Raw genomic sequence first — 25333 nt, 5'->3', positions numbered from 1 at the left:
AATAAAAACAAATTAGAGAGCTTGTAAATATTACAATTTTAGAATTCCAGTTCAGTTAATGAAGTAGTTCCAAGTCTGCTTCTTTCCCACTGACTGCTACTACTATCCCTGGAAACAAGCCTGGGGTAGGTTTTCAGAGCACGACTAAAAAATAAATTGTAGTAAGCAGCTTGAAGAAGACAATGAAAATCAGGAACCTCAGGTCAGCAATCCATATCCCCGGCATGGACCGAAGGCAGCCTCTAACATAGGAAAGCAAATTAAACACAGAGTCCAGGCCAATCCCTCTAATTGAGGACATGGGCAAGGGGATTTCTAACACTTGTAGACATGAGGAGATCTTAGGTCTTGGAGGTGGGGGAGCCCTAAACCTTTTTCTCCATCCTCTCTTAATTTCAAACCCCAGGCAATCCTGGAATGGCAAAGGTAGCTGGGATACCTACAGATCTGAAGACAGGCCTCCTCTACATGGCCAGAGAACTAGGACAATAAGGGTAGGTGAGCTCGCATTGCTTTTTATTTCTCTGTCTTCTACTACATGACCCAGAATGTGGATGAACAAAGTGGTGGGGCATTTACAACAGAGCAGGGGGACTAAAGGGCCAGCTTTGGGCACATAGGCCTAAAAGGAACTAGAAAATACTCAGGAGAAGCATTAAGGGAAAAGTCAACCCATAAAGTTAATTTATAAACTCTGAGCTCACCCCAGGTTGTTCATGTATGGATCTGACTCTAACTAGATTTTTGGAATTTAACTACAATCGGATAGGTAACCACCAGGTGCTGGACAGGTCACTGGGTGCCCCATAGGAAGGAAAGAACAGTACAGCCCTGCAAAGCGTTGGCAATATAAATGAAGGCTGCTGGGCAGAACGTGACACCTGAACCCTACAAGGATGTTAACAAAACTCAACATTCTGAGCCCAATGCCAGTAGCTCATGCTTGTAATCCTAGCAATTCAGGAGGCTGAGATCTGAGGATCACAGTTTGAAACCAGCCCAGGCAGGAAAGTCTCCAATTAAGCACCAAAAAGGCTAGAAGTGGCGATGTGGCTCAAGTGGTAGAGCACTAGCCTTGAGCACAAAGAAGCTCAGCGATAGCACTCAACATTCTGTATAAGAAAGCCTCTTACAGCATAAGGACAGTATCAAAAAGCCTACTATTTTGTGTAAGTGGAGCTCACAGACTAGAGTGTGAGACAAACAAAAGAAGGAATTGAAATAACAATGACCAGCAACTTTGCTAGATTTGCAGAAGACATCAAGTACCTAGCAAACCCTAAATAGAAAAAAGTCAAACCTATGTCCAGATACATCATAATCAAACACAGGAAACTAAGAAAGAAAAAGTCCTGAAAGCAGACAGAGGAGAAAGATGTTTTCACATCAGGAAACAATGGTTTGAATGATTTGAACAATGATGTAGATCTGTCATCCACTAGGAGTGACAGGTGCCAGAAAGAAGTGAGCTAATGTTTAGAGTCCTGAGGAATAAACTGGCAGCCCCGAATTCTATATCCAGTTAGAGCATCCTTTAGGAACAAAGGTGAAATAATGATATCCTCAGATAAAAACGACCCAAGAGAACTCAAAGCCAGCAAACCTGATCTACAAGAAATGCCATAGCTCTTCACATGGAATAGAAATGATACCAAAGAGGGGCTTCAGACCCCTTTTCTCCTAAGTTCTAACACTGATGAGGTTCTTTCTTTCCTTTCTTTCTTTCTTTCTTTTTTATTTATTTTTTGCCAGTCCTGGGACTGAACTCAGGACTGTCCCTGAGCTTCTTTTTGCTCAAGGCTAGCACTCTACCACTTGAGCCACAGCACCACTTCTGGCTTTTTCTATGTATGTGATACTGAGGAACCCAGGGCTTCATGCATGCTAGGCAAGCACTCTACCACCAAGCCACATTCCCAGCCCAAGGATTTTTTTTGTTGGTTTTGTGGTTTTTAGTTTGAGACAGGGTCTCACTTATATAGCCAGCACACCTTGGCCTCATCCAAACTGATGATCCTCTGTCTTAGCCTCCCAAGTAATGGGATTACAGATGTGTGCTACCATGCCAAATTCAACAGATGAGTTGCAATATAATAGTAAATATTATATATTATTATATACTAAAGAATCCAAAGAGAGAAAGAGAGGAAGGGAAAACAGGTACCGAATAGAGGGAATGAACAGGAAACAAATACTACTATGGTAGACATAAATCAAAACATATTGCTATAGTTTTTATCTTGAATACCACCCCCCCCACCCCCCGCAAAAGTCCATGTACTATGAGACTCAGTTCCCAGGTGGCACTATTGGAAAGTGGTAGCATCTGTAAGAGATGCCTACCAGGAGGTCTCTCAATCATTGTGCACATGCCCACAAACAGGTGAATGAATAAAGAAACTAAGCTATACCTGGGGGCCTATAGTCCCAGCTACTCAGAAGGCTATGGAATACTAAAACTATTCAGCAATAAAAGTGAACTATTGGGTGAAAGAGGATGAACAGGGTAAAAGTAGATTGTCTGCATGTATGAAAACAGAACAATTTGGGGCTGGGAAGGTGGCTCAGTGGTAGAGTGCTTGCCTTGGATGCCTGAGGCCCTGGGTTCGATTCCTCAGCACCACATAAGCAAAAAGAAAAAAGCCAGAAGTGGCACTGTGGCTCAAGTGGTAGAGGACTAGCCTTGAGCTGAAGAGCTGAGGGACAGTGCCCAGGCCCAGAGTTCAGGCCCCAGGACCAGACCCCCCCCCCCAAAAAAAAAAAGAAAGAAAAGAAAACAGAACAATTAAACCTGTTTAAATTGTTTTAAGAAGGAGGAAGGAAGAATGATAGAGGGATGAGACTGACTGAGACATACTATAAACATGTATGGAAATGTCACAGTGAAATCATCCTGTTATAATTATTATATGCTAATAAAAAACGAACTATTGATACAATGCAGCAACATGAATGGATTTTAATTGCATTATACCAGTGAAAGTCTCAAAAGCACATGCCCTATGATTCCATTTCTATGACATTCTGGAAAAGACCACCATAGTAACACAAAACAGGAGCAGCTGCCAAATGTTAAGAAAGACTAGAAAGGAGAAGGAGGGAGAGTTGTGGTCTGCTGAAACTTTTCTGTAGCCCAACTGTGGTAGTGGCTAATTGAATGTTTATACGTGCACACATGTGTGCATGGATATGTACATAAACTTATAAAAGTGTATACCAAAAAGTCAATTTACTATATATTAATTAAAAATAAAAAAAAAAAACAGAACAATGGAGACCACCAACATCACTGGCACAAACTCAAACCTCCAAAGTGAACATTTCTGCCAGGCTTTTTATGCTCTCAGAAAGTAAATGGCACGTATGCCCCAATTTGATTTTCTTAATTCCAAATTGTGATGTGACAAATGCTAAATATCTTTAGTTATCCTAGACTCAAGAGAGAACAAAACTCCAACTTTACCACTCCATCGTGAAAGAAAGGCCAATTTCCAAAACAGCAACCAAAGCAAAAACAAGGCAGAGTCTAGTCGGCTTGGCCAAGCAGAGAGGCTAACACATACCATTCAGAAGTTTGTTAGATATTCATGACTTGTGTTCTCTCCTGAATGTGTTTAATATGCCCATTAAACATTCCTGAAAACAAGACAAGTGCTGGTGGCTCACACCTGTATTCCTAGCTACTCAGGAGGCTGAGATCTTAAGATCATAGTTAAAAACCAGCCAGGACAGGAAAGTTTGTGATACTCTTATCTCCATTAAACTGCTCAGAAAAAGCCAGAAGTGGTGCTGTGGGGTCAAGTGGTAGAACTCAGAGAGGCTCAAGGACAGAGCCGAGGCTCTGAGTTCGAGCCCAGGACTGGCAAAAAAAAAAAAAAAAAAAAAGTTCCTGAAAGCAATAATGTAAATCTATATTTATAACTCCATAAGCCAATCTGGGTCATACTTCCAAAGGTGGGTTATAAAATAGAATTTACAATATCCCATCGCTGCAAGTCTGTACATGTAGACACAAGGCTAGAACCACATAAACCTAACTGATAGCGGTGACTGTCCTCTGGCTGATGAATTTTTCACTTTCTTCTTCATCTTTCTATAGTAGTCTGCTTCTTTTTAAAAAAAAATAGGCATAAATGGTTTTATCATCAGAAAACAAATTCTGTAATCAGAAAACAGGCTTTTTCTCCCCCCATTCTGGAAAAATCACATTCAAGTTAAAAATGTGCTATTCATAATATAGACAAATGTGTGTGTGACTGGAACCATGAGCTCCCTGAAATAAAGGGGCTTTGTAAGCCTCGTCCAGCACTGGATTCCCCAAAGGAACTTTGCCAGATGTGTGGCTGGAGCAGGCAGAGCAGAAACAGGGGTGGCTTCTTGGGAGCAGGGGTAAGGTGGGGAGTCTCAGAATGAAAAGGGGAAGGATCAGACAAGCAGCATGAATGGAAGAAAAAGGAACTCTGAGTAATGGGGAAGAGGCAGATTAGTCTGGGAGGAGACAATGGCTGGGAGGGGGAGAGCGAGAGGAAATCTGGAAGAGGGTGCAGGAGGGAGCAGAGCAGAAACAAAGCTTAGAGGGAGAAAGGGACAGCTGATTCCAGGAAGCCTACCATGCTCACACCAGTGACTCAGGCTGCTCTTTGCACAGGATGTCATTCTCCGACATGCAAAGGAGGCAGGTACCAGACCCAAGAGCATCATCCCAAAGATGGCCAGGACTCTGATCTTGGCCTGAGAAAGCACCACTCAAACAGAGACAGCACATGAGTGCTGAGATTTAACCACTGATTAAGTCAACATCAGAGCAGGCAAGTGGGTTAGGGAAAAACATGACTACCAGTATAGATTATATCAGTTAGGGATGTGGCTAAGTGGTATAGCATTTGCTTAGCATGTACTGGGTTCAATCCTCACATGGAAAACAACAGATATTCATATAGTTCAGAAAAATAAAAAGTATGAAGCCAGAGCCAGTAGCTCATGCCTATAAGCCTAGCTAGGTGAGACCTGGCAGGCTGAGACTGGGTAGATCAAGGTTCTAGGTCAGCCTGGACAGAAAAGTATATGGAACTGTCTCCACCAAGGGAAGCTTGACAGAGTGGCACAGCCTGTGATCCCAGCAGTTACAGGAAGCTAAAAGTCAATGGATCACAGCTCAGGAACATTCCTGAGTGGGAAGTGGGACCCTATCTCAAAAATAACCAGCAAAACTCAAGGCTGGAGGCATGGTAGAGTGGTAGAGCTCCAGACTAAGTCCAAGTTCCTAAGTTCAAGCCAAGTACTGACCAAAAAGCTGGGGGGAGGGCATATTCACAATTATACTTAAAACATTCTTTAAAACTCTATTTCAGAGTTTTCTGGGTCATGTTATTATAAATTAGAGGGCAGTGCACAACCCTCAACTCTGATCACGACACAGCACTTGTGTACAGCTATCTAACTGCACAGTAGCTTGTTCTATAGGCTTCTTGGCTATACACACTCCTGCAGACTGCTCACTCTCAGACACAGATTCTCCCAGCCAGTCCATTCTCTCAGTGTGGCAGCAACCATACAAGATCCACTGAGAATACTGCCTGCTTTGGCAGTGTTCTGCACCAGCCCTCCCTCTTTGACACTCCTAAGATTCTTGTAGCCGATGAGGCCAGTCAACAACTACCTGAGACCATACTATCTGCCCTCCATGCAGCTGGGGGCCCTGCCCCTACCTGCCAGTCATTGCTCTCAAGTTCTCAGATCAAGGCAGCTAATGCTCAGGAGCCCCTGCCTGGCTAGCCTACTGGGTGGATGCCCTCCATGAGCTGGCCAGACCCACAAAGGATGAGGCACTTGGCTGACTTCGGACTACAGCTGGGTCAGAAAGGAGAAAATCTTTTGGACACAGTCAGGTCACGGTCTGCTCTGTGAAGAGGGCGCACATGCCCTTTGGGGGCTCAAACACATGTGGCCCTTAACCAGGCACCAGAAAGAAAAATTGTGTCCTGCTGAGTAAAGCACTGACTCAACACCAAGCTCTTAGAGGCTCACTTGCTGGACCCTTCCAGGGTTCCCTAAAAGGCTGAACTATCTGCAGGCTCTGCAGTAAAAAGGAACCCCCAGACCTGTCTGCGCTTGGTGACACAGAGCTGGACAGCATCAGGCTAGCCTTGAAGCAGCCTCACTGTTCACAAATTTGCAGACATAGTGATGATGCTTGGGAGGCTGGGATGGGGAGATCAATTCAACTCAGGGGTTCAAGGCCAGGCTGGGCAACATAATGAAAGACCCAAAAATGAAGGAGAGGGGAGGGGAGGGGAGAGAAGAGGAGAGAAGGAAGGGGAAGGGGAAGGAGAGGGGAGGGAAAGAGGGAAAGGGTGGGAGAAAGGGAGGGGGAAGGGGGAAGGGAAATGGGAAGGGAAGAAGGAAAAGAAGGAAGGAAGGAAGGAAGGAAGGAAGGGGAGGGAGGGAGGGAAAGAAGGAAGGAGGGAAGGAGGGTGGGTGCAAGGGAGGGAGTAGACGGAAACACACATATACATATTTATATATATATATATATATATATATATATGTAACACATATGTAAAATTCCAATCCAGCACCTTGTGTCAATTAGAAATAGATCCTGAACATGGTGGCACATACCTATAATCTCAACATTCTGGAGGTTAAGGCAGGAGGACTGAGTGTGAAGCCAGCCTGGGCTATAAACATAGTGAAACCCATCTTAAAAAAAAACATCCCCTCTAGGCTGATGAATTGCAAACAGGCAACCTCTCCATGCAAGCTGGACCTCATCCTCTCAAATGAACCAAGTGCACAGTGCACAACCTTCCCAATTCTACAAAGTGGCCTTGGTAGGAGTGACATATAAAAGGACGTTGGGGGGGAAAAAAAAGGACATTGGGGACTTTCTCTGACAATAATTCAGAAGCAATGTGGCAATTTTCTCTATTTGGTAGGTCTTGATCTGTATGTTAGGTATTAAAACATTTTCCTGTTGTAAACAGAATTTTTTAAACTTTGTTTTCACTTATCCTGATCTGGACAAAGAAACATCAATCTATTTATAGTTTATTTATTTTTAATGATAATCACAAATCACCTACAGAACTCCACGGAGGCGGACACAAAGGATCTATTCCACAAGCACAGTTGGGCCTCCCCTGGGCTTCCTTCAACCTGGCAACCAGTCATTCCTGGGGGACTTAGCTTGTAAAGAGCATGGCAACCCTGAATCTCCAGCAGCTGCAGTTTCCCAAACATCTAGCAGAGGTGGCAAGGAGGAGGCATGGGTGTGCAGCCTCTGTCTGGTGCCAACCACATCCCAGGTGCCACCCTACCATCACCACACTTCAGGACTACACACAGACATGCAGCGGCTCACCAGTACCAGAGAGGGCTGTTTTCCCACTCTCGGCCCCCAAACCATATTCTACTAGGACTATTGATAAGTGAGATGGGGAATTATCCTGCCCACTCAGCCCGCACGGTATCTCCTGAGCTGCTATCCTAAAAATGCCTCAGTTTCTTCATATGTGATGGTCTCCCCATAACTCTACAATGGATAAGAAGGATTAAAACGCCAGGTGTTGTGGCTCAGGGGTAGAGCATGTGGCCAGCTAGCACAGGGCTCTGGCTTCCATCCCAAGCACCAAAAACACACAAACAATTATCAAAACTCGTACAACTGTCCCTTATTCAGCTTTACAGAAAGGATCAAACCTTTACCCCAAACTAAGGGAAGGAACACCAGCCCCCAAGGCTCAGGCCTCAGGGCCACCAACCAACTAGCCTCATACTGGAAAGTCACAACTTCTCCAGGGGTCAGAGTCCTTTCCTATAAAACAAAGGAGAGGCTAAAGGAGCACCAGCTCTGGTCAGCCATTGTTCCTGAGGTGTTGTATTCTTTTTCTTTTTTATGCTGGCACAAAAAATCTTTGAGGCTCAAGCTGTTTTTCATAGCTGTGCTGGAATAAATGGCAAACCACAAAAATGAAGGCTTCCGGGCACCGTCATCAAATTGCAGGGCAATCAAGAAATCAGCCAACTATCCAGATTCCATTAAACTTGCAACATTTAAGTGTTGGATAACTCATTCAATTCTCAAAACCACTCATTTGAAAATCTGTGAACTCTAGGCCTTGCGCATGCCAGGTACGTGCTCTACCACAGAGCTACGCCTCAACCCCAAGAGACTAGATTTTGGACCACAGTATTCCTGATGTAGTCCCTCTGCAACCCTCACTGAAGATGGAAGCTGCCCCCTTACCAGGCCCCATGGAACGCAGCTCCCGTTCTTGTAGTCAGTGGGCTCTGGGACCCTCAGCCCCAGTGCCAGCTGGAGTTTGTCTTCCCATGTACATGATTACTCTGAGGGGAGTCTCAAAAGATTCCTGCTTGGAAGACAGAAGCAAGCCCTCCCTGAACATGTTCATCAGAAAACAGACAACCTCGATAATAATTACAGGATCCCTGGTTTTCATTTTACACTTTTCGAAGCAAAATGCTTGGCAAAACTCCTTATGGTTTTCCCCACTTTTGCAAAAATCTGTCTCCTAAGCAAAAGCTTCTGTTTCCCAGTAGCAACACACACTTTTGTAAAAAGTTTAAAAAGAAAAAGTCATCACAATGGCATTTCATCTCCATACTTTCTCCCCAACATTTTCCACTTAAAACTGAGACCAGTAGTTTATTTAGGAGTATTATTTTCTCTGATTCCCCTGTTTGCAAATCACTGGGCCTTACAAACTATGCTGATAACCCATGATTTCTCTTTCTCACGTAACTATGTTTATTCTGCAGGTTCCTCAGAGCCTTGTAATGTGCCAGACACTGTTTTAGACACTGTGGACATAACAAAGAGAATCAGTATATAGCAAAGAGATTCAGTACAATCTCTGCTTGACCAAAAAGATAATAAAGCAGTGTGGGAAAAATAGAGTTTGAGGCATATTCTACCAGACATGGTTGTCAGAGAAGGCCTCAAGCATAGATCTGAACTGCAGAGCCAAATGGTCATCACTAGGATGGAAGTACCGGATGCAAGAATAACCCCAGGGCCACAAATGAGATAAGAATATATATTCATTAGGACAATGTTAACCAAGGGGCCAGGTGTGGTGGCACATAACAAATATATCTATACTCTCAACCAATTGGGAAGCAGAGACAAGAAGACTGTGATTCAAGGCCAGCTAGAGCAAAAGTTAACAAGACCTTCCCAAAATGAATGTGGGAAGATAACAATTTAACCAAAGCTGGTCCAGGTAAAACCACAGGAGACAGTATCCGAAAAAAGAAAGTAAAAGCAAAAGGATAGAGGAGAATCTGTATTTGAACTGGAAGCAGGAAGACAGAAGGATATGTGCTCTGAAATCCTGAACCACCTGTTCATTTGTTGCCAGCATCTAGAACATGATAGAACTCTGGAACAAAGGGCAAAAATAGAGAAATGTGAATGCCTGATCTAGGATACTAAAAGAGTTCAGTGGTTAGACATTCAGATTCCAAATGAGGAAAATACTTGAATTGGGATACTGTTTTTAGCTTTTTCACAGAAACATATTCAGAAACAGAATGTATAAGAGCAGCAAAACAATGTCTCAGCCAGGTACCAATGGCTCAAGCCTGTAATCCTAGCTACTCAGGAGACTGAGATCTTCAGATTGCAGTTCAAAGCCAGTGCAGGCAAGAAAGTCCATGAGTCTCTTATTTCCAATTAACTACCAAAAAGCCAGAAGCAGAGCTGTGATTCTTAAGTGGTAGAGTGCTAGCTTTGAGTTAAAAAGCTCAGGGACAGAGTCCAGGCCCTGACTTCAATCCCCAGGACTGGCACCAAAAAACAAAACCAAAAAAACAAAAAACAACCTTGCTGTCTCAGCCTCAATACAAACCTCCAGACAGAAAAGATGTAAGAACTCAGTAGAACTCAGTAGCTTTCTCAGATACTTCATTAAATATGCAAACAGAGAGCATATGTCCAAAACTCTTTAATTATACCATGGAAACACAGAAAGATTCACGTAACAGTGTTATCAAGAAGCTGACGACAGCAGCTCACATTTGGACATTCTTTTTTTTTTTTTTTGGTTGTTGTGGGGCTTGAACTCTGAGCCTGGGTGCTGTCTCTGAGCTCTTCAGCTCAAGTCAAGCACTCTACCACTTGAGCCACAGCGCCACTTCTGGTTTTCTGATGGTTAATTGGAGATAAGAGTCTCACAGACCTTCTCTACCCCAGGCTGGCTTTGAACCACAATCCCTATATCTCTGCCTCCTTAGTAGCTAGGATTACTGGCATGAGCCACTGGCGACCAGCTCAAACATTCTTTCAGTGAGAAAATACTGGGTGAAATATCTCACTAACAGCGACTAGATAGATATGTTTTATAGGCTGGTAGTGATTTTTAATTGTGAGATAAAATTTCACCAATATAAGCAGTCAGCATTAAAAAAAAAAATGAAGTGTGATTCAAATAATACTGTGCTTGACTACCATGTATGAGGCCCTGGGTTTGATCCCCAGAATCCCCATCCCCTCCAAAAAAGTTAAACAAGGCTTCTAATGAACATGAAATAATACTAGAAAATCCCAAAGGAAGGAAATTTGCTTTGTTCTACCTAACATGATTTATATTAGACCTTTTGAAATATAATTAGTACTCAATCTCTCATTCCAACTCTCAGTTCCCCATCACATCCTTGCTGAAATATAGGAAACGAGGGGACTCCACTCTGAACATGTGACCGACTACATTGCAGGTCAGGAGACAAGGCCACATACAAGGGGGCTCTGGGATGAAGGCTAACCCCTTCAGAAGACAAAGTCCTCACACAACAATCTCCCAGCAAGAAGTTAAACTGCCTAAAAGCAAGATAGTTTCCTAACCCTAAAATGGTAAATATTTCAGGCTCGGATGGCTCATGCCTTAATCTTGCTACTCTACTCGGGAAGCTGAGATCTGAGGATCACAGTTTGAAGCCAACTGGGCAGTTATATAAGTGGGATTCTCATATCCAATTAACCAGCAAAAAGCCAGAAATGAAAAACACTCAGTCCCAGCTGCCATTAAATTGCCTCATCCCAGGCAGCAAAGTCCCTGAGACTCTTATCTCCAATTAGCCAACAGAAAGCGGGAAGTGGAAAACACTCAACCCCATTACACCCTGAGATTGCCTTGTCCCAATGGGGAGGCCAAGGTGTGGTGCAGCCCAGGCGTATCCAGCGCTACTCCAAGTTCTGTTCAGGAGGACTTCACCACTGAAGCCTTGCTAACAGCAGATCCTGGAGCCTGGATGTGGGGTCCTGCCACCAGGGCAACTCTGACAGCCACTGCAAAGACAGCACTCAAAAGTTTTTAATTAATAAATTAAAAACCCCTTGAAATAGAAGGTGTTTCCCACTGGCATCCACACTTACGAAATACCAGCTACTATGCTGGATGCTGATTTATTACAGGAAAATGTTCTGAAAGGAAGCTTAAGCTTCAGGTTTGCTAAGTGGTCTGTATTATCTAAATCATGCTCCAAAATATAAAGAAGGAACATAGCAAAATATAAGTATGGAACATAGCAAAAGGTGAATTAAAGATTATGGTTAGTATATCTGCTTCAAGACTAATCCACACTAAGGTAGAACTAGTAACAGGTAATGTTTTAGGAACTTTTATTTTTTATTTATTTATATATATTTTTTGGTCAGTCGTGGGGCTTGAACTCTAGGCTTGGGTGCTATCACTGCGCTCTTCAGCTCAAGGCAAGTGCTCTACCGCTTGAGCAACAGTGCCACTTCCAGTTTACTAGTGGTTTATTGGAGATAAGTATCATGGACTTTCCTGCCAGGGCTGGCTTTGAACCATGATCCTCAGATCTCAACCTCCTGAGTAGCTAGGATTACAGGCGTGAGCCATCGGCGCCCAGCATGTTTTAGGAACTTTTAAATAGAAGGCACTTCTATTCAATTTAATGTTATATATTTTACAAAATGTTTCACTTCTTTTTGTTTCTTACTGTTTTTATTCAGCAATACTGGAGTTAACTCAGGGTATTAAATGAAATGCCCTCATCCTTTTCTAGTTGTTTTTTCAGATAGGGTTTCTTGCTTTTATCCACCAGCCTCAGGATGCAGTCCTTCTATTTCTACTGCTCAAGTATTCCTCACTACACCCAGCTTTGCCCAGAATGGTCTTTAATCATGATCCTCTTATCTCTGCCTCCCAAGTAGTTGGAATTATAGGCAAGAACCACCATGCCTTGTTTTTTTTTTTTTTGGAGACAGTTCTTGTGTAGCCCAGGTCTCGTATGGATAGCCTCACATTTGAAATCTTCCTGCTTTCACTTCCCAAGTGCTGGACTACCATTGTGTGCCACCATGTTGGCTGGGACTCCCACCTCTTACATTATTTCACTAACTATTATTAGATTCTAGTTTATAAATTGAGAGAACAGCATCCAGATCACAGCAAGAACAAAAACTGTTTTGATGATGTGGAATGTGAGTGACTCTGAGCTGAGGACTTTGTAGGAGGCTCACTGGCACAAATTGAAGGAGATCTAGGGTGGCCTCAGGTGAATAAATGACCTGCCAATCTCATGGCTGATAAGAGACACAAAGTCCACTTTCTCTGGAAACACCTCCCACTACCCCACCCAAAATACACACACACACACACACACACACACACACACACACACACACACACACACCCCTCTATAGGCAGTCATGTTGCTACCTCTACTACCCCACCCAAAATACACACACACACACACACACACACACACACACACACACACACACACACACACACACACACCTATAGGCAGTCATGTTGCTGCCTCTGCCTGGAGGACCATTCTTAACTTTAATCTGGTCAAGATTTGGGGATTGTGTTAACTATATATCCTATGTAGAGAATTGATGATTTAACTACACTGAGCTGTCCTATCCATGAACACAATGTATATGTATTTCATTATTTTCAGAGCTATTCCAGCTCTTATTGGGTTATTTCAATTGTTTTAGACTAGGGCATGGTTCAAGTGGTATAGCATTTGCTAGTAAGCCATAAGGTTCTGAGTTAAATCCCCAGTACCAAAATCAACATTGTTTTTTAATGCTCCCAGTGGTCTTCTGGTAGAATACAGATTTTTTTTTGGGGGGGGTCAGTTATGGGGCCTGAATTCTGGGCCTGGGGTGCTATCCCTCAGCATTTCAGCTCAAGGCTAGCATTCTACCACTTAAGCCACAGCGCCACTTCCAACTTTTTCTGCTTATGTGGTGCTGAGGAATCAAACCCAGGGCCTCATGCATGCAAGGCAAGCACTCTACCACTGAGCCACCTAGAAATATGGCTGCCTTTCTGTGTTGATCTTATATAATACAACTGTGCTAAGTCATTTATTAGCTCTAACTTTTTTTTGTACAGGTCCTGGGTGCTGTTCTTTAGCTTTTTTACTCAAGGCTGGTGTTCTAACACTTGAGCCACAACTCTACTTCCCGCTTTTTCCTGATTCATTAGAGATAAGAGCTTCATGGACTTCCCTGTGCTAGCTTGATACCTCAACCCTCAGATCTCAGCCTCTTGAGTAGCTAGGATTAGGTGTGAGACACCAATGCTTATTAATTCTAGCTTCTTAAAGATTACCATGGGATTATGTATACAGATACCCATGCAACTTCCAAATAAGAACAGTTCGGTCTCTTCCTTTCAGGTATGTACACTTCTACTTTTTTTCTTGTACCAGCTAGAGCTTTCAGTATGATGTTGATCTTTTCCCCTGGTCCTGGGGCTTGAACTCAGCCTGGGCACTGTCCCTGAGTTTCTTTTTGCTTAAGGCTAGTGCTCTACCACTTGAGAGAGCACCACTTCCATTTTCTGGGGATAAGAGTCTCATGTACTTTCCTGCCCGGGCTGGCTATAAACTGTGACTCTCAGATCCCAGCCTCTGAGTAGCTAGTATTACAGGCGTGAGCCACCAGTGCCAGCTATGATGTTGATTTTGGTGGTCAGTGGTGACCATCACTATCACCACCATTCCCATTCATTCTTTCCCAACCAGGAGAATGAGAGCTGTAGGATTTGGTAATGGTATTTTTCCAAGTTAAATAAGGTCTCTTCCCTTCCAAGTCTGTGAACAGCAATGAGTAAATCCTGTCCAGCATGTCTCCCTATATCAATCACATTTTCTCTCCTTCCATCAGTTAATAAAGTGGAGTACATCTATTGATTTTTTTAAATACCATGAGTTTTTTGTTCCTGGGATATTCTCATTATACAACTGCTGGGTTTGGTTTACTATTATTTTGCTGAGGATTTCGGTGTCTGTGTTCAGGAAGAAAACTATACAGTCTATTATGTTTTCTTGACCAGTCTTTACTAGGTCTTGTAAGACAGACATGTAATCTACACTCATCCTAAAATCTTGGATAACAACTTTTTTTTTTTTTGGTGCCAGACCTAGGGTTTAAACTCAGGGACTAGACACTGTCCCTGAGCATTTTTTTGCAGAAGACTAGTGCTCTAACACTTGACTCACAGCTCAACTTCGGGTTTTTGTGTTTTGTGGGGGCTTGGGGGCTGGGGTTAATTGGAGGTAGAGTGTCACAGATTTCCCTGCCCAAGCTGGCTTCATATAGCAATCCTCTGATCAACCTCCTAAGAAGCTAGGAGTATAGGCATGAGCTACCAGCACCTGGTTTAATCTTATTATTTTTAATTACCATAAAAATTCAGAAGTAAAAGAACCTCGGGGAAGGTAGGGAGGGAAGGGATGGTAGGGGGAAAACAATGGAAGGGGTAACAATGCTCAATAGGAAGTGTACTCATTACCTTACTCATGTAACTGTAACCCTCTGTATAGTATCTTTACAATAAAAAATTAAAAAAAAAAATTCAGAAGTAGGAAGTGGTGCTGTGGCTCAAGCGATAGAGTGCTCGCTTTGAGCTGAAGAGCCGCAGGGACAGCACCCAAACCGAGTTCAAGCCCCACAACCGACCAACCAAAAAAAAAAAAAAAAGATTTTAGGGGCTGGGAAGGTGGCTCAGTTGTAGAGCACTTGCCTTGCATGCATGAGGCCCTGGGTTCAATTCCTCAGCACCACATAAGAAAAAAGAAAAAAGCCGGAAGTGGCGCTGTGGCTCAAGTGGTAGAGTGCTAGCCTTGAGCTGAAGAGCTGAGGGACAGCGCCCAGGCCCAGAGTTCAGGCCCCACAACCGGACCCTCCAAAAAAAAAAAAAAAAAAATTCAGAAGTAGTTCTAACTTTGCTTTCCAGCTAGAAATCATTCAATTCCAAGCCTTGATTCAGAAGTCCACAATCTTCTAGCTTTAGAAGAAGCCACACTGTCGGCAGACCAGAGAAGCCAATGCAGTGCAGCCCTCTGCTTCCCTCCCACCATGTGTCCTGAACACCAGGGACAGGCAGAGCCAGGAATACAAGGGAATCTTCAACACAAACACCCCATGCTTTAACGGAGTCATTCTGTTTGCCTGGGACAAAGGTGTGCCTAGTTTTTTCACCGGTGCTTCAGAAGCAGGAAGTCAAGTCTGACTCAAGTGAACCTGCGCTGCCCCAGCCCCTCCTCAGCACAGTTGAGAGGCTATGGGACTGATAAGCCTCCAGCTCTGTCTCCTGCTACTCATTTATCAAAGCTGTTACTTTGGAAATATGGCTATTTTTATGTGGTATATCATTTTTTTTTAATTTTAAGCTCACACTAGACTTTAGCAAAATTCAAGTGGGGTGTTTTTGCTTTTATTTTTGTTTTTTACTGTCATCTCCCAGCACATCCTCCAGAGGGCAATAAAATGGTCAGGGATTGTGTGGGCTGATTTGAGATATAAAACTGACAAGGTTCCATGAAAGAACAGAAACCCACTATCCACCTCTAAAAATGGAAATACTCAGCTGAATGCTGGTAGCTCCTAGATACCTAGGAGGTTAAGATCTGGAGGATCTTGGTTGAAAGCCAGCATGGACAGAAAAGTCTAAAAGATTACATCTCCAAAATAACCAAAAAGAAGCAGGGTTGGGAATATGGCTCAAGTGGTAAAGTGCCAACTGAGCAAGCTAGCCAAGGTAGCGCAAGGCTCTGAGGTTTAAACTCCAAAACTGAAAACACAGACAGACAGACAGACAGACAGACACAGACACAGACAGACAGACAGACAGACAGACAGACACACACACACACACACACATACATACACTCAAATTTGTCATGTTACCTCAGGTTACTTTAACACCTTAATTCTTACAATTCCTAAAATGATCATTTAGTCACTACCACCCACATTAGACTGTGTGGCATGCGCATGCATGCCAATGCTAGGGCTTTGAACTCGAGATCTGGGTACACTGTCTCTGAGCTTTTCTGCTCAAGGCTGGCATACTACCATTTGAGCTATAACTCCATTTCTGGCTTTTGGGTGGTTATTTAAAGATAAGAGTCTCATAGACCTTTCTACGCAGGATAGCTTCAAACCTCAGTCCTCAGACCTCAGCCTCCTGCATACATAGTAAGATTATAAGTGTGAGCCACCAGTGCCACATTTCACTACTGAGGATGCTAGAACTTAAGGGGTTAAAGAGATATCAAAGTTCGTACAGCTAAAATTTTAATTGAAGCATCTCCTATTACTCATGTCATAAAAGGTACTAAACAAAGGCCTTGTTAGAAGGTCAGCTGGGCATGGGAGAGGCTCAGTAAAAAGAGGTGAAGCAACCAGAGCTTCATGAGAGGTCTTCTAGGGACTGGAATGCCTTTGAGAAGGGGAGCGGGCCCACCAGGTGAAGTGGCAGTACCACAGGCCTAGGAACAAGCACACTGCCTACACAGAAGCAAAAACTCTTCCTTCTAAGTATTTACCCATAAGAAACCAAGCTGCCTCTGGTCAGCATGTCTGTACTCAAATCTAGGTGTCAGGAGGCAGGAAAGAACAACTGAAAGCAAGTCCCAACTCCAGCAGCCAGGGTTCAGGTCCTGAACACCTCAACAATCTTCATGCCTAAGTCTCATCATCCACAACTGGGATGACAAGAGCAGAACAGCCACTTACTACATGATGCTACTGTGGCTACTGTTTTAAAGACTCTTGTCCATCCAAAGCATGCTTCCAAATCATGGTGTACAGGATAGTTTGCCCACTCACCAAGAGCAAACTGCTTCAATCAAGTTGATTATACACATATATAATAACAATAAGCAAAAGGCCAATGGTGTCTAAGAACTTAAAAACCAAATGCTCTCACAGGATTCATAGTCATAAGAAGAAAGGTTACTTAAATCAGTTGTCAAAAGCAACTCTTTTTCCACAAAAAGTACACACACATTTATTGTTTGATATAAACAATTGTGGACATTCTCCCCAACTAAGAGATAGGTCTAGGTATCATTTGGTAAAGACATAAACTATGCAATATCACTTAACAATTTGTTATAATATTTCAGATCAGTTTTACTACTAAAAAACAATCCATTCTAAAATGTAAACTATATGTAACTCATATATATGTAATTATAGTTTGAGGTGACAGTTCTACTATACTTCTGTTAATCAGCAATTATGAGAGCTAACATTTTTTTAAATTTTTTTTATTTTTTAGCCAGTACCAGAGCGTGAACTGAGGGTCTAAGTGCTGTATCTTAGCTTTTTCCCTCAAGGCAGGCTACTCTAACATTTGAGCCACAGATCTACTTCTGTTTTTTTGGTAGTTAATTGTAGATAAGACTTGGCTGCAGGATTTAAACTGGGATCTCAGATCTCAGCCTCCAGAATAGCTAGGATTACAGATTAGAGACAGTGGTTAGGCAGTGCTCAAAGACTGAGGTGCTACTATTTATAATTATCATATTCTCAATCTTTTGAGGGAGATAATAGATCCTTTCAGCCTGGAGCTGGTGCTCATGCCTATAATCCTAGCTACTATGCAGGCTGAGATCTGAGGATCTTGGTTTAAAGCCAGCCCCGGCAGGAAAGTCCATGAGACTCTTATTTCCAATAAACCACTCAGAAAACCAGAACTGGTGCTGTGGCTCAAGCAGTAGAGCACTTGCCTTGAGCTGAAGAGCCCAGGGACAGTGACCAAGCCCAGAGTTCAAGGCCCACGAAGACAAGAAAGAAAGAAAGAAAGAAAGAAAGAAAGAAAGAAAGGAAGGAAGGAAGGAAGGAAGGAAGGAAGGAAGGAAGGAAGGAAGGAAGGAAGGGAAAAATAGATCCTTTCAGAGAAAATTCTCAGCTTTGAGGTTGACTATTATGAATGGTTCAGATAGATGATTTATTGTTAGCACCAGTGTGGATTTGTTTTTTTTTTAAACACTAAAACAATATAGACAGATAAGTCTTAAATTTTACTATGCATGTGGATCATCTGGAGAATCTTGTTAAAATCCAAATTATGTCCCAAAGATCCTGGACTGAAGCCACTGAAGCTCTCTCAGACAGGGCAATAGCTGCTGGTATATTGGATGCAGCAGGGACAACAAACATGTACAGGTTGCAATAGGCCACACACTACCAAAACAAATGTCTATAAAACTAAACCTTGGGACACTTGGCTACTTAGGAGAATCAGGATTCAAGGGCAGCCTCAGCAAAAAGGCCCCATTTCAAACAATTAAAAAAAAACAACTAGGTGTAGTTGTATGCACCTGTCACCTCAGCTATACTGAAAGTATAAATAGGACAATCAAAGTCCAGCCCAACTCCAGTAAAAAGTAAGACCCTATCTGAAAAATAAAGCAAAAATGGCTGGGTGTGTCACTCAAGCAGAAGAGCTCCAAACAAGTTCAAGGCCCTGACTTCAAATGCAATACCACCAAAAAATATAGCCAAGCATTGGTGTGGCTCATGTCTGTAATCCTAGCTACTCAGGAAGCTGAGATCTGAGAATCACAGTTTGAAGCCAGCCCAGGAAGAAAAGTCCATTAGATCTCATCTCCAATAAGCTACTCAGAAAAAGTCAGAAGTAGTTCTATGGCTCAAGTGGTAGAGCCCTAGCCTTGAGCACGAAGAGGCTCAGGGACAGCATTCTGGAGCTGAGTTCAAGCCCTAGAGCTGGAGAAAGACAGACAGACAGACAGAACCTTTTTTTTTTTGGCCAGTCCTGGAGCCTGAACTCAGAATCTAGGCACTGTCCCTAGATTCTTTTGCTCAAGGTTGGCACTCTACCGCCTGAACCACAGTGTCACTTCTGTCTTTTTCTGTTTATGTGGTACTGAGGAATAGAACCCAGGGCTTCCTGCATGCTAGGCAAGCACTCTATCACTAAGCCACACATCCAGTCCAAGATTAACCTTTCAAAAGTCAACTTTAATGGAAAAATAAGTTGTTTGATGTGTTTTTGAGCTTTGTAACCCCCTAGAACTATCTTCTTGATGACATATTTCCCAGTTTAAGTTTAGAGTCCACTTTCTTCAAATTTTTATATTTGGAGGTAGAGAGCATTCCTCCTGAAAACCTTGATTTTTTTTTTTAAATCAAGGTTGCCACACCCTTCAGTTGAGTCCTTTACCTCACTTGCCCAAGGGTGTATAATCTCTCAATATTAATCTAGAGATTAGATAAATAGCAGGTAAGAAAGATTTAATAGGCTGGCCTCAAAAGCAGTTAGGAGAGATTTTATAGACTGGCCTTTTCTCCCACATGAAAAGTGAAGCTCTAAACATAGTAGTAGCTTTGCAAAAGGTAAATAATACCACTGCCTCCAGCCCTGACCACACACTGGTGAAAAAAAGTTCTAGCAATGAGCTGACAACATTTTGTACAAATTACCAGATTTCAATTTTTTCATTTTTTATTTTACTTTTTGAATTAGCCTATGCTTTGGATTTCAATTCTTTTACCTGATCTTTTGAATGGCAAGTCTGAGTTCACCAGCAGTTCTATTCCCTTTCCAAAGCCCACAGAGTAAAGCAAGACATGTGTCTGACAAGTCCTTACACTCCACTTAGGTCCAAGTTCAGTCCTGCCCTTATTCATTTCTGATTATCTGTATACTGCCTAGCTATCTCCCTTAAAATGTGATTACAAACTCCATTTCCCATACACACCTCCTCCATTCTTGCTAACAGCAATGCCTAACCAAAGAACTAACACATCTTTGAGAACGTTCCATTTTACTGGATTATGGTCAGTTCAAGATTCTAAAGACAGGTAACCTGTTCCATTTATCATTACTTAAAGCCCTTCAAAAAATACCCTCCACCAACCAGCAGAACAAGCTTTCCATCCAAAAGATAAAAACACAGTGCTTCCACGATGTACAAACATTGGGACCTTTATTTAAAGGGTGGCCATGCACAGTATTATTCCCAAGAAAATGGTTATATAGGCACTCAAATAAGCACAATGGGAGAACGCTTCACGAGATAGAATGCACATATCTGATTGCAGGTCCCTGCAAATGGCTTCCCTGGCTGCTGAAGAAGTCTATAAAGTTTTCAGGCTGGGCCTGGGAGAAAGGCCTACCTGCAATTGGAAATGTTGGAAACACTCAGGTTTTTCTGACCTGGGGCATGCCTTGTCCACAACAGTGCTAAGCTACGGCTCCAAGAGGAAATAAGGACTGATAGGACTCCGGCCTTCAACATCCCTGAGGCCAAAAACTCCTCTGAGAACTGAGCTTTATTATAGACAAGCCCCACAGAGGGTTTCCTATTTCTGGTACCTCCAAAACTGGCCACCCTCCCGGAGTGACTTAACTCTGAGTACCAATCGGGCAGTGCCAGCCAGCCACCGCGCTGGGGTGAAGGACTTTGGGATGCTGGTGGACTCGGCAGAATAAGCTGGACCCTTTGTGGGCAATCTGGATTCTCCCAGAGCATCTGAGTTACACGCCTCCATCCAACGCATACTTATTCAAAGTCCACCATATGCCCGGGCACCCTGCTAAGCTTCCAGGGAGGGAAACCAAGCCACAGCCCCCCCAGCCTCTGCAAAGACAGACAAGGGCCATCTGCGGGGTGGAGCGGGCTCCAGTGAAGCAGCCACAAGTTGCTGAGCCCAGGAGCGGCCCCGGAAACAGCACGACCCCTGCCTGTGTCCGAGCCCTGCCTGTGTCCGCTGCGCACGCCCGCCAAGCCAGGTGAAGAACGCGGGAGAGGGCAGGTAGGCCCGGGGGCAGGTGTGCAGGTCGGGGGCACACCTGAGGCGGCAGAGCGGGAAAGGGTGGGGTCCCCAGAGACGCGAGAAAGGCCGGAGACCCGGGAGGAGAGGGGGACGGGCACGGGGGGGGGGGGGGGGAGGGATGCGGAGGCCGGCGGGGCCCGCGCCCCGGGGCGAGAGGGCGCGGGTGCGCGGCGGGAGGGCGCGGGCTAGGCCGCCCGCCCGCCCGCACCTGGGCCCCCCCTTCCGGCACCTACCACTTGGGCGACCTTGAGGCGGCCGAGCGCGCCGCGCAGGTAGTCGGGGTCGCAGCGCAGGCCGGCCAGCCCTCGGCGCTGGTTCACCGGCTCGGTGGTGGGCTGGTACGGGCTGCTGGCGCCCGAGATCATGGAGGTGCTCGAGGCCTCGCCCTCGAAGCCGTCCAGCTCCTCGCCGCTCCGCATGCTGCCGCCCGGCCCGGGCCGCCTCGCGCGCTCACGCCCGGCCCCCCCGGCGCCAGGAGCGGGCGGGCTCAGCGGGGCCGCCGCATCGCCGCCGCCGCCTGACTGCCCGCCGCGGCCCGCCCCGCCGCTGCCTCAGCGCCCTCTGCACAGCGGCCCCGGCTCGGTCCGCCCGGGCTCGGCTCCCGCCGCCTCGGCAGCGGAAAGGAAGGGGGGCGGGAGCGGGCGCCGAGGGAAGGAGGCGGGAGCCGCGCGCCGGCCCGGAGGGGGCGGAGCGAGAACCGCCAGCCGGCCGCTCGGCGGCGCTCCGCGGCCCCGCGAGGGGAGGGGCGTGGTCTGGGCGTGGTTACGCGCGCCGCGCCCCGCCCCGCCCTTGCTTAAGTCCCGCCCTCTACTCGCCTTCACCTGCGCCTGGCTGCGCTACTGGTGGGCGTCAGCGGTCCGGGCTGGAAAAGGCAAGGTCCGGAAAGTCTGAACACCTTCAGACCCGAAGACAGAGGCTTGAGGAAATGTTGAAGGGGTCTGGGGAGGCATGGCGTTGCTCTCCCCCTCCCCGATGGCTCTGCCTCAGTTTCTCTTTGGTAGGATGGGGTGGATCCAGGTCGCCTGGGCCACCCCCGTGCAGAGCCCAGCCTGGGCGTGTGTGACTCCTCTTCTGCGGTAAGTTGGTTCTGCGGCCCAGAGAGCAGCGGCCAGCAGAGAAGCCCAGGCTCCCAGTCTGCAGGATCCACACAAGTATCTGGGGAAGCTCTGGACCCCTTGGCCTGTTCAAGCAGGGATTCGAGCTCAGACTAAAGCCAGTGTCTGCTCCCTGTTGCAAAGGGTTTTAGTACCTCTGCCTCTGCCTAAGCATCAAGCCCGGTGAAACTTGGATTTTGCCCTGAAGGCATTAATTAGGGACAAATTTGCAATTCAAGTGTGAAGGCTAATTTTAAGCTTAAATAAAACACTAACTTTCTAAGAATTGTTGCTTTGATTTCAAACTGTTCCACACCAGAAATATAGACAACCTCATTCTCTATGGTACCCCGCTCTGACAGCGGGGCATTATTGCTGCTGTTTTGCATGAGAGGACCCTACAGCCCCCACAGGAAAGTGGCTTGTCCAGACACACACACACACACACACACACACACACACACAAACTATTTTTCAAAGATGGAAGAGCAGTGACTTTATTTGATCAACTACATATTTATTGGGCTTCTACCATAAGTCAGGAAATATGCTAAGAATTGAAGAATGTCACTTTAAGGTGACAGGTTGAATGGTTGGACATAAGCTCTGATTTCTGTTTTCTCCAAAAATTCCAGTGAAATGACAGCTATAGGGATTGGGGGGTGGGGTGGTTGTGGGGCTTGAACTCAGGATCTGGGCACTGTCCCTGTGCTCTTTTGCTCAAGGCTAGTGCTCCATTTTGAGCTACAGCTCCACTCCCTTTAGGGATTTTTTTTTTTAAGATATAAAACAACAGAGACAAAGAATGGGAAAGGAGACAATCACAACAAAATATTAGAAGCTGGGAAGCACTGGGTAATTCATGTAATATATCCAAGAAAGCTAAACCTTAAACTGGCAATGAAAAAGGCTGAAATGTACTCTGTTTGTATCTCAGAACAAAAGGCTCAGAAATGGGTGACAGATGGGTGGGGAATGTGGCTTAGTGGTAGAGTGCTTGCTTAACATGCATGAATCCCTGGGTTCAATTCCCCAGTACCATATAAACAAAAAATGCCAGAAGTGGTGCTGCGGCTCAAGTGGCAGAGTGCTAACCCTGAGCAAAAGAAGCTCAAGGATAGTGCCAAGGCTCTGAGTTCAAGCCCCAGACTGGCAAAAAGAAAGAAAAAAGAAAGAGAGAAAGAGAGAGAGAGAGACAGAGGGGGGGGAAGAGAGAGGGAGGGAGGGAGGGGGGAGGGAGGAAAAGGAAGAAAGAAAGAAAGAAATGGGTGGCACCCCATGGTACTAGTGGCTCATGCCTGTAATCCTAATACTCAGGAGGCTTGAGACCCGGAGGATCACAGTTGGAAGCCAGCCCACGCAGGAAATAGTCCATGAGACTCTTATTTACAATTACCCAGCAAAAAGCCAGAAGTGGAGCTGTGGCTCAGGTGGAAGAGTGCTAGCCTTGAGGGGAGAAAACAAAGTGACAGAGCCCAGGCCCTGAGTTCAAGCCTCAGCACCAGTACAAAAAGTTTTTTTTTCTTTTTTTTTTTTTTTCTTTTCTTTTCTTTTTTTTTTTTGGTCCGGTTGTGGGGCCTGAACTCTGGGTCTGGACGCTGTCCCTCAGCTCTTCAACTCAAGGCTAGCGCTCTACCACTTGAGCCACAGCACCACTTCCGGCTTTTTTCTTTTTGCTTATGTGGTGCTAGGAATCGAACCCAGGGCCTCATGCATGCAAGGCAAGCACTCTACCACTGAGCCACTTTCCCAGCCCAAAGTTTTGTTTTTTTTTGAGGGGGGAGGGTCCAGTCGTGGAGCCTGAACTCTGGGCCTGGGCAGGACCCCCCCAAAAAAAGTTTAAGACCTAAGTTCAAGACTGGGAACTGGCAAGCACCTGTGCGCTCTCTCTCTCTCTCTCTCTCTTTCTCTCGCTCGCGCTCTCTCGCTCTGTCTCTGTCTGTCTCTTTCTGTCTCTGTCTCTCTCTATGTCTCTGTCTCTCTGTCTGTCTCTGTCTCTCTCTCTCTCACATACACACACACAGAATCTCAGGAGTCAGTGGTAAGCAAGGCAGACACAATCTCTGTCAGCAGAGACAGCACAGAAAGCAAGTATGGAAACTCCTTGAAACTGCTTTAGCAATGAGTGCAGAGAAGGTACTGAATGCTGCTGGATGAAGGAGGATGTTCGTGATGATATATGAATTGCCACTAAAAGATTTAATTGAATCTATGGATAAGAATTCCAGATGAGATCTGAAATATGAATGGCAGGATGGTGAGAGTTGTGGAATGTTGGACATATATTCTGGACAGAGGGAATGATGTGCAGAAGCCCAAAGGCAAACACAGCAAAACCCACTGAAGAGACTCAAGTGCAGAATTCTGGGCTGAAAGTCAGCCCGGGCCATGTTGGGCTGACTCTTGGGTTGTGAGTTCCAAACGGAAGAGGGTTTAGCACTAGATCAGCCCCGGGAGGCCTGCCTTGTGAGCCGCTCCCCCTGGCTTCTGTGCAGGCGATGGATGGAGCAGAAGCCAGATTGGAAGCTCCCCTCTAGTACTTATTAACTGTTCTCTCTCTTCCTGGCCACTTGCCTACATTTATTTTTAGGTCCAGAGACAGACTCAAATTTTTCTCTTCTGCATTTTAACGGAAGTTCACAGACTTCCAAAAAGTGTTGTTGGGGATCCCACATAGATCCTTAAATAGACAAAACCTGGCATCATGGTCCCTTCCTTGGCATTGAATTGTAATACATCTCTGATGATAACTGTACCTCCAGGTGTCTGAATGCTAAAAACAAAGCAAAGCCAATAAGTGATAGAGAAGAAGGCAGTGCTTAGACAGGCCCCATTCCAGGATCTGGTCCTCATGTCCAGGACTGACTCCTAGCATACTGATGTAAAAGCCAGATGCAACTTGATTCACCATGGCCAAAGGAGAGATGGCTAGAAGGAACCATCTTATCTGGAACCCTGGACATATACTGGATGAATGTGTTGTTCAGCTCAGTCAGATGGTGTGGAAGGATATTTGGAGCCTGCAGACAGGCTTGCCCACCAGGATCACTCTCAGGACCCCTGTCTTTCTCAGAGACTAAGATTTGAGAATTGTAGTTCAGACATAGCTGGGGCAGGAAAGTGTAAGACTCTTATT

At 45.0% G+C, this 25333-nt stretch overlaps 1 protein-coding gene across 3 annotated transcripts in view; it reads right to left on the bottom strand.

Annotated features, from left to right (window-relative positions):
• Cmtm4 (CKLF like MARVEL transmembrane domain containing 4) overlaps positions 1 to 21596 on the bottom strand; it is a 66727-nt gene extending 45131 nt beyond the window's left edge. For 2 of the 3 annotated variants that reach the window (XR_006150861.1, XR_006150862.1), the window contains exon 1: positions 21337 to 21557. Coding sequence is in view for 1 of the 3 variants with exons in the window: in XM_042700703.1 (XP_042556637.1) it covers positions 21337 to 21522 (186 nt within the window). In the remaining 2 variants the exon portion in view is untranslated. Of the gene's footprint in view, positions 1 to 21336 lie in introns of all 3 variants that reach the window. The other variant, XM_042700703.1, reaches the window with a different exon arrangement.
• Between the last annotated feature and the right edge of the window lie 3737 nt (positions 21597 to 25333).

The sequence above is a fragment of the Dipodomys spectabilis genome, unplaced genomic scaffold (assembly GCF_019054845.1).
Source record: "Dipodomys spectabilis isolate Male_0828 unplaced genomic scaffold, ASM1905484v1 ptg000273l, whole genome shotgun sequence".
NCBI classification, from domain to species: Eukaryota; Metazoa; Chordata; class Mammalia; order Rodentia; family Heteromyidae; genus Dipodomys; species Dipodomys spectabilis.
The sequence above is the reverse complement of the archived record's forward strand: the minus strand, read 5'-3'. Positions and strand labels throughout refer to the sequence as shown.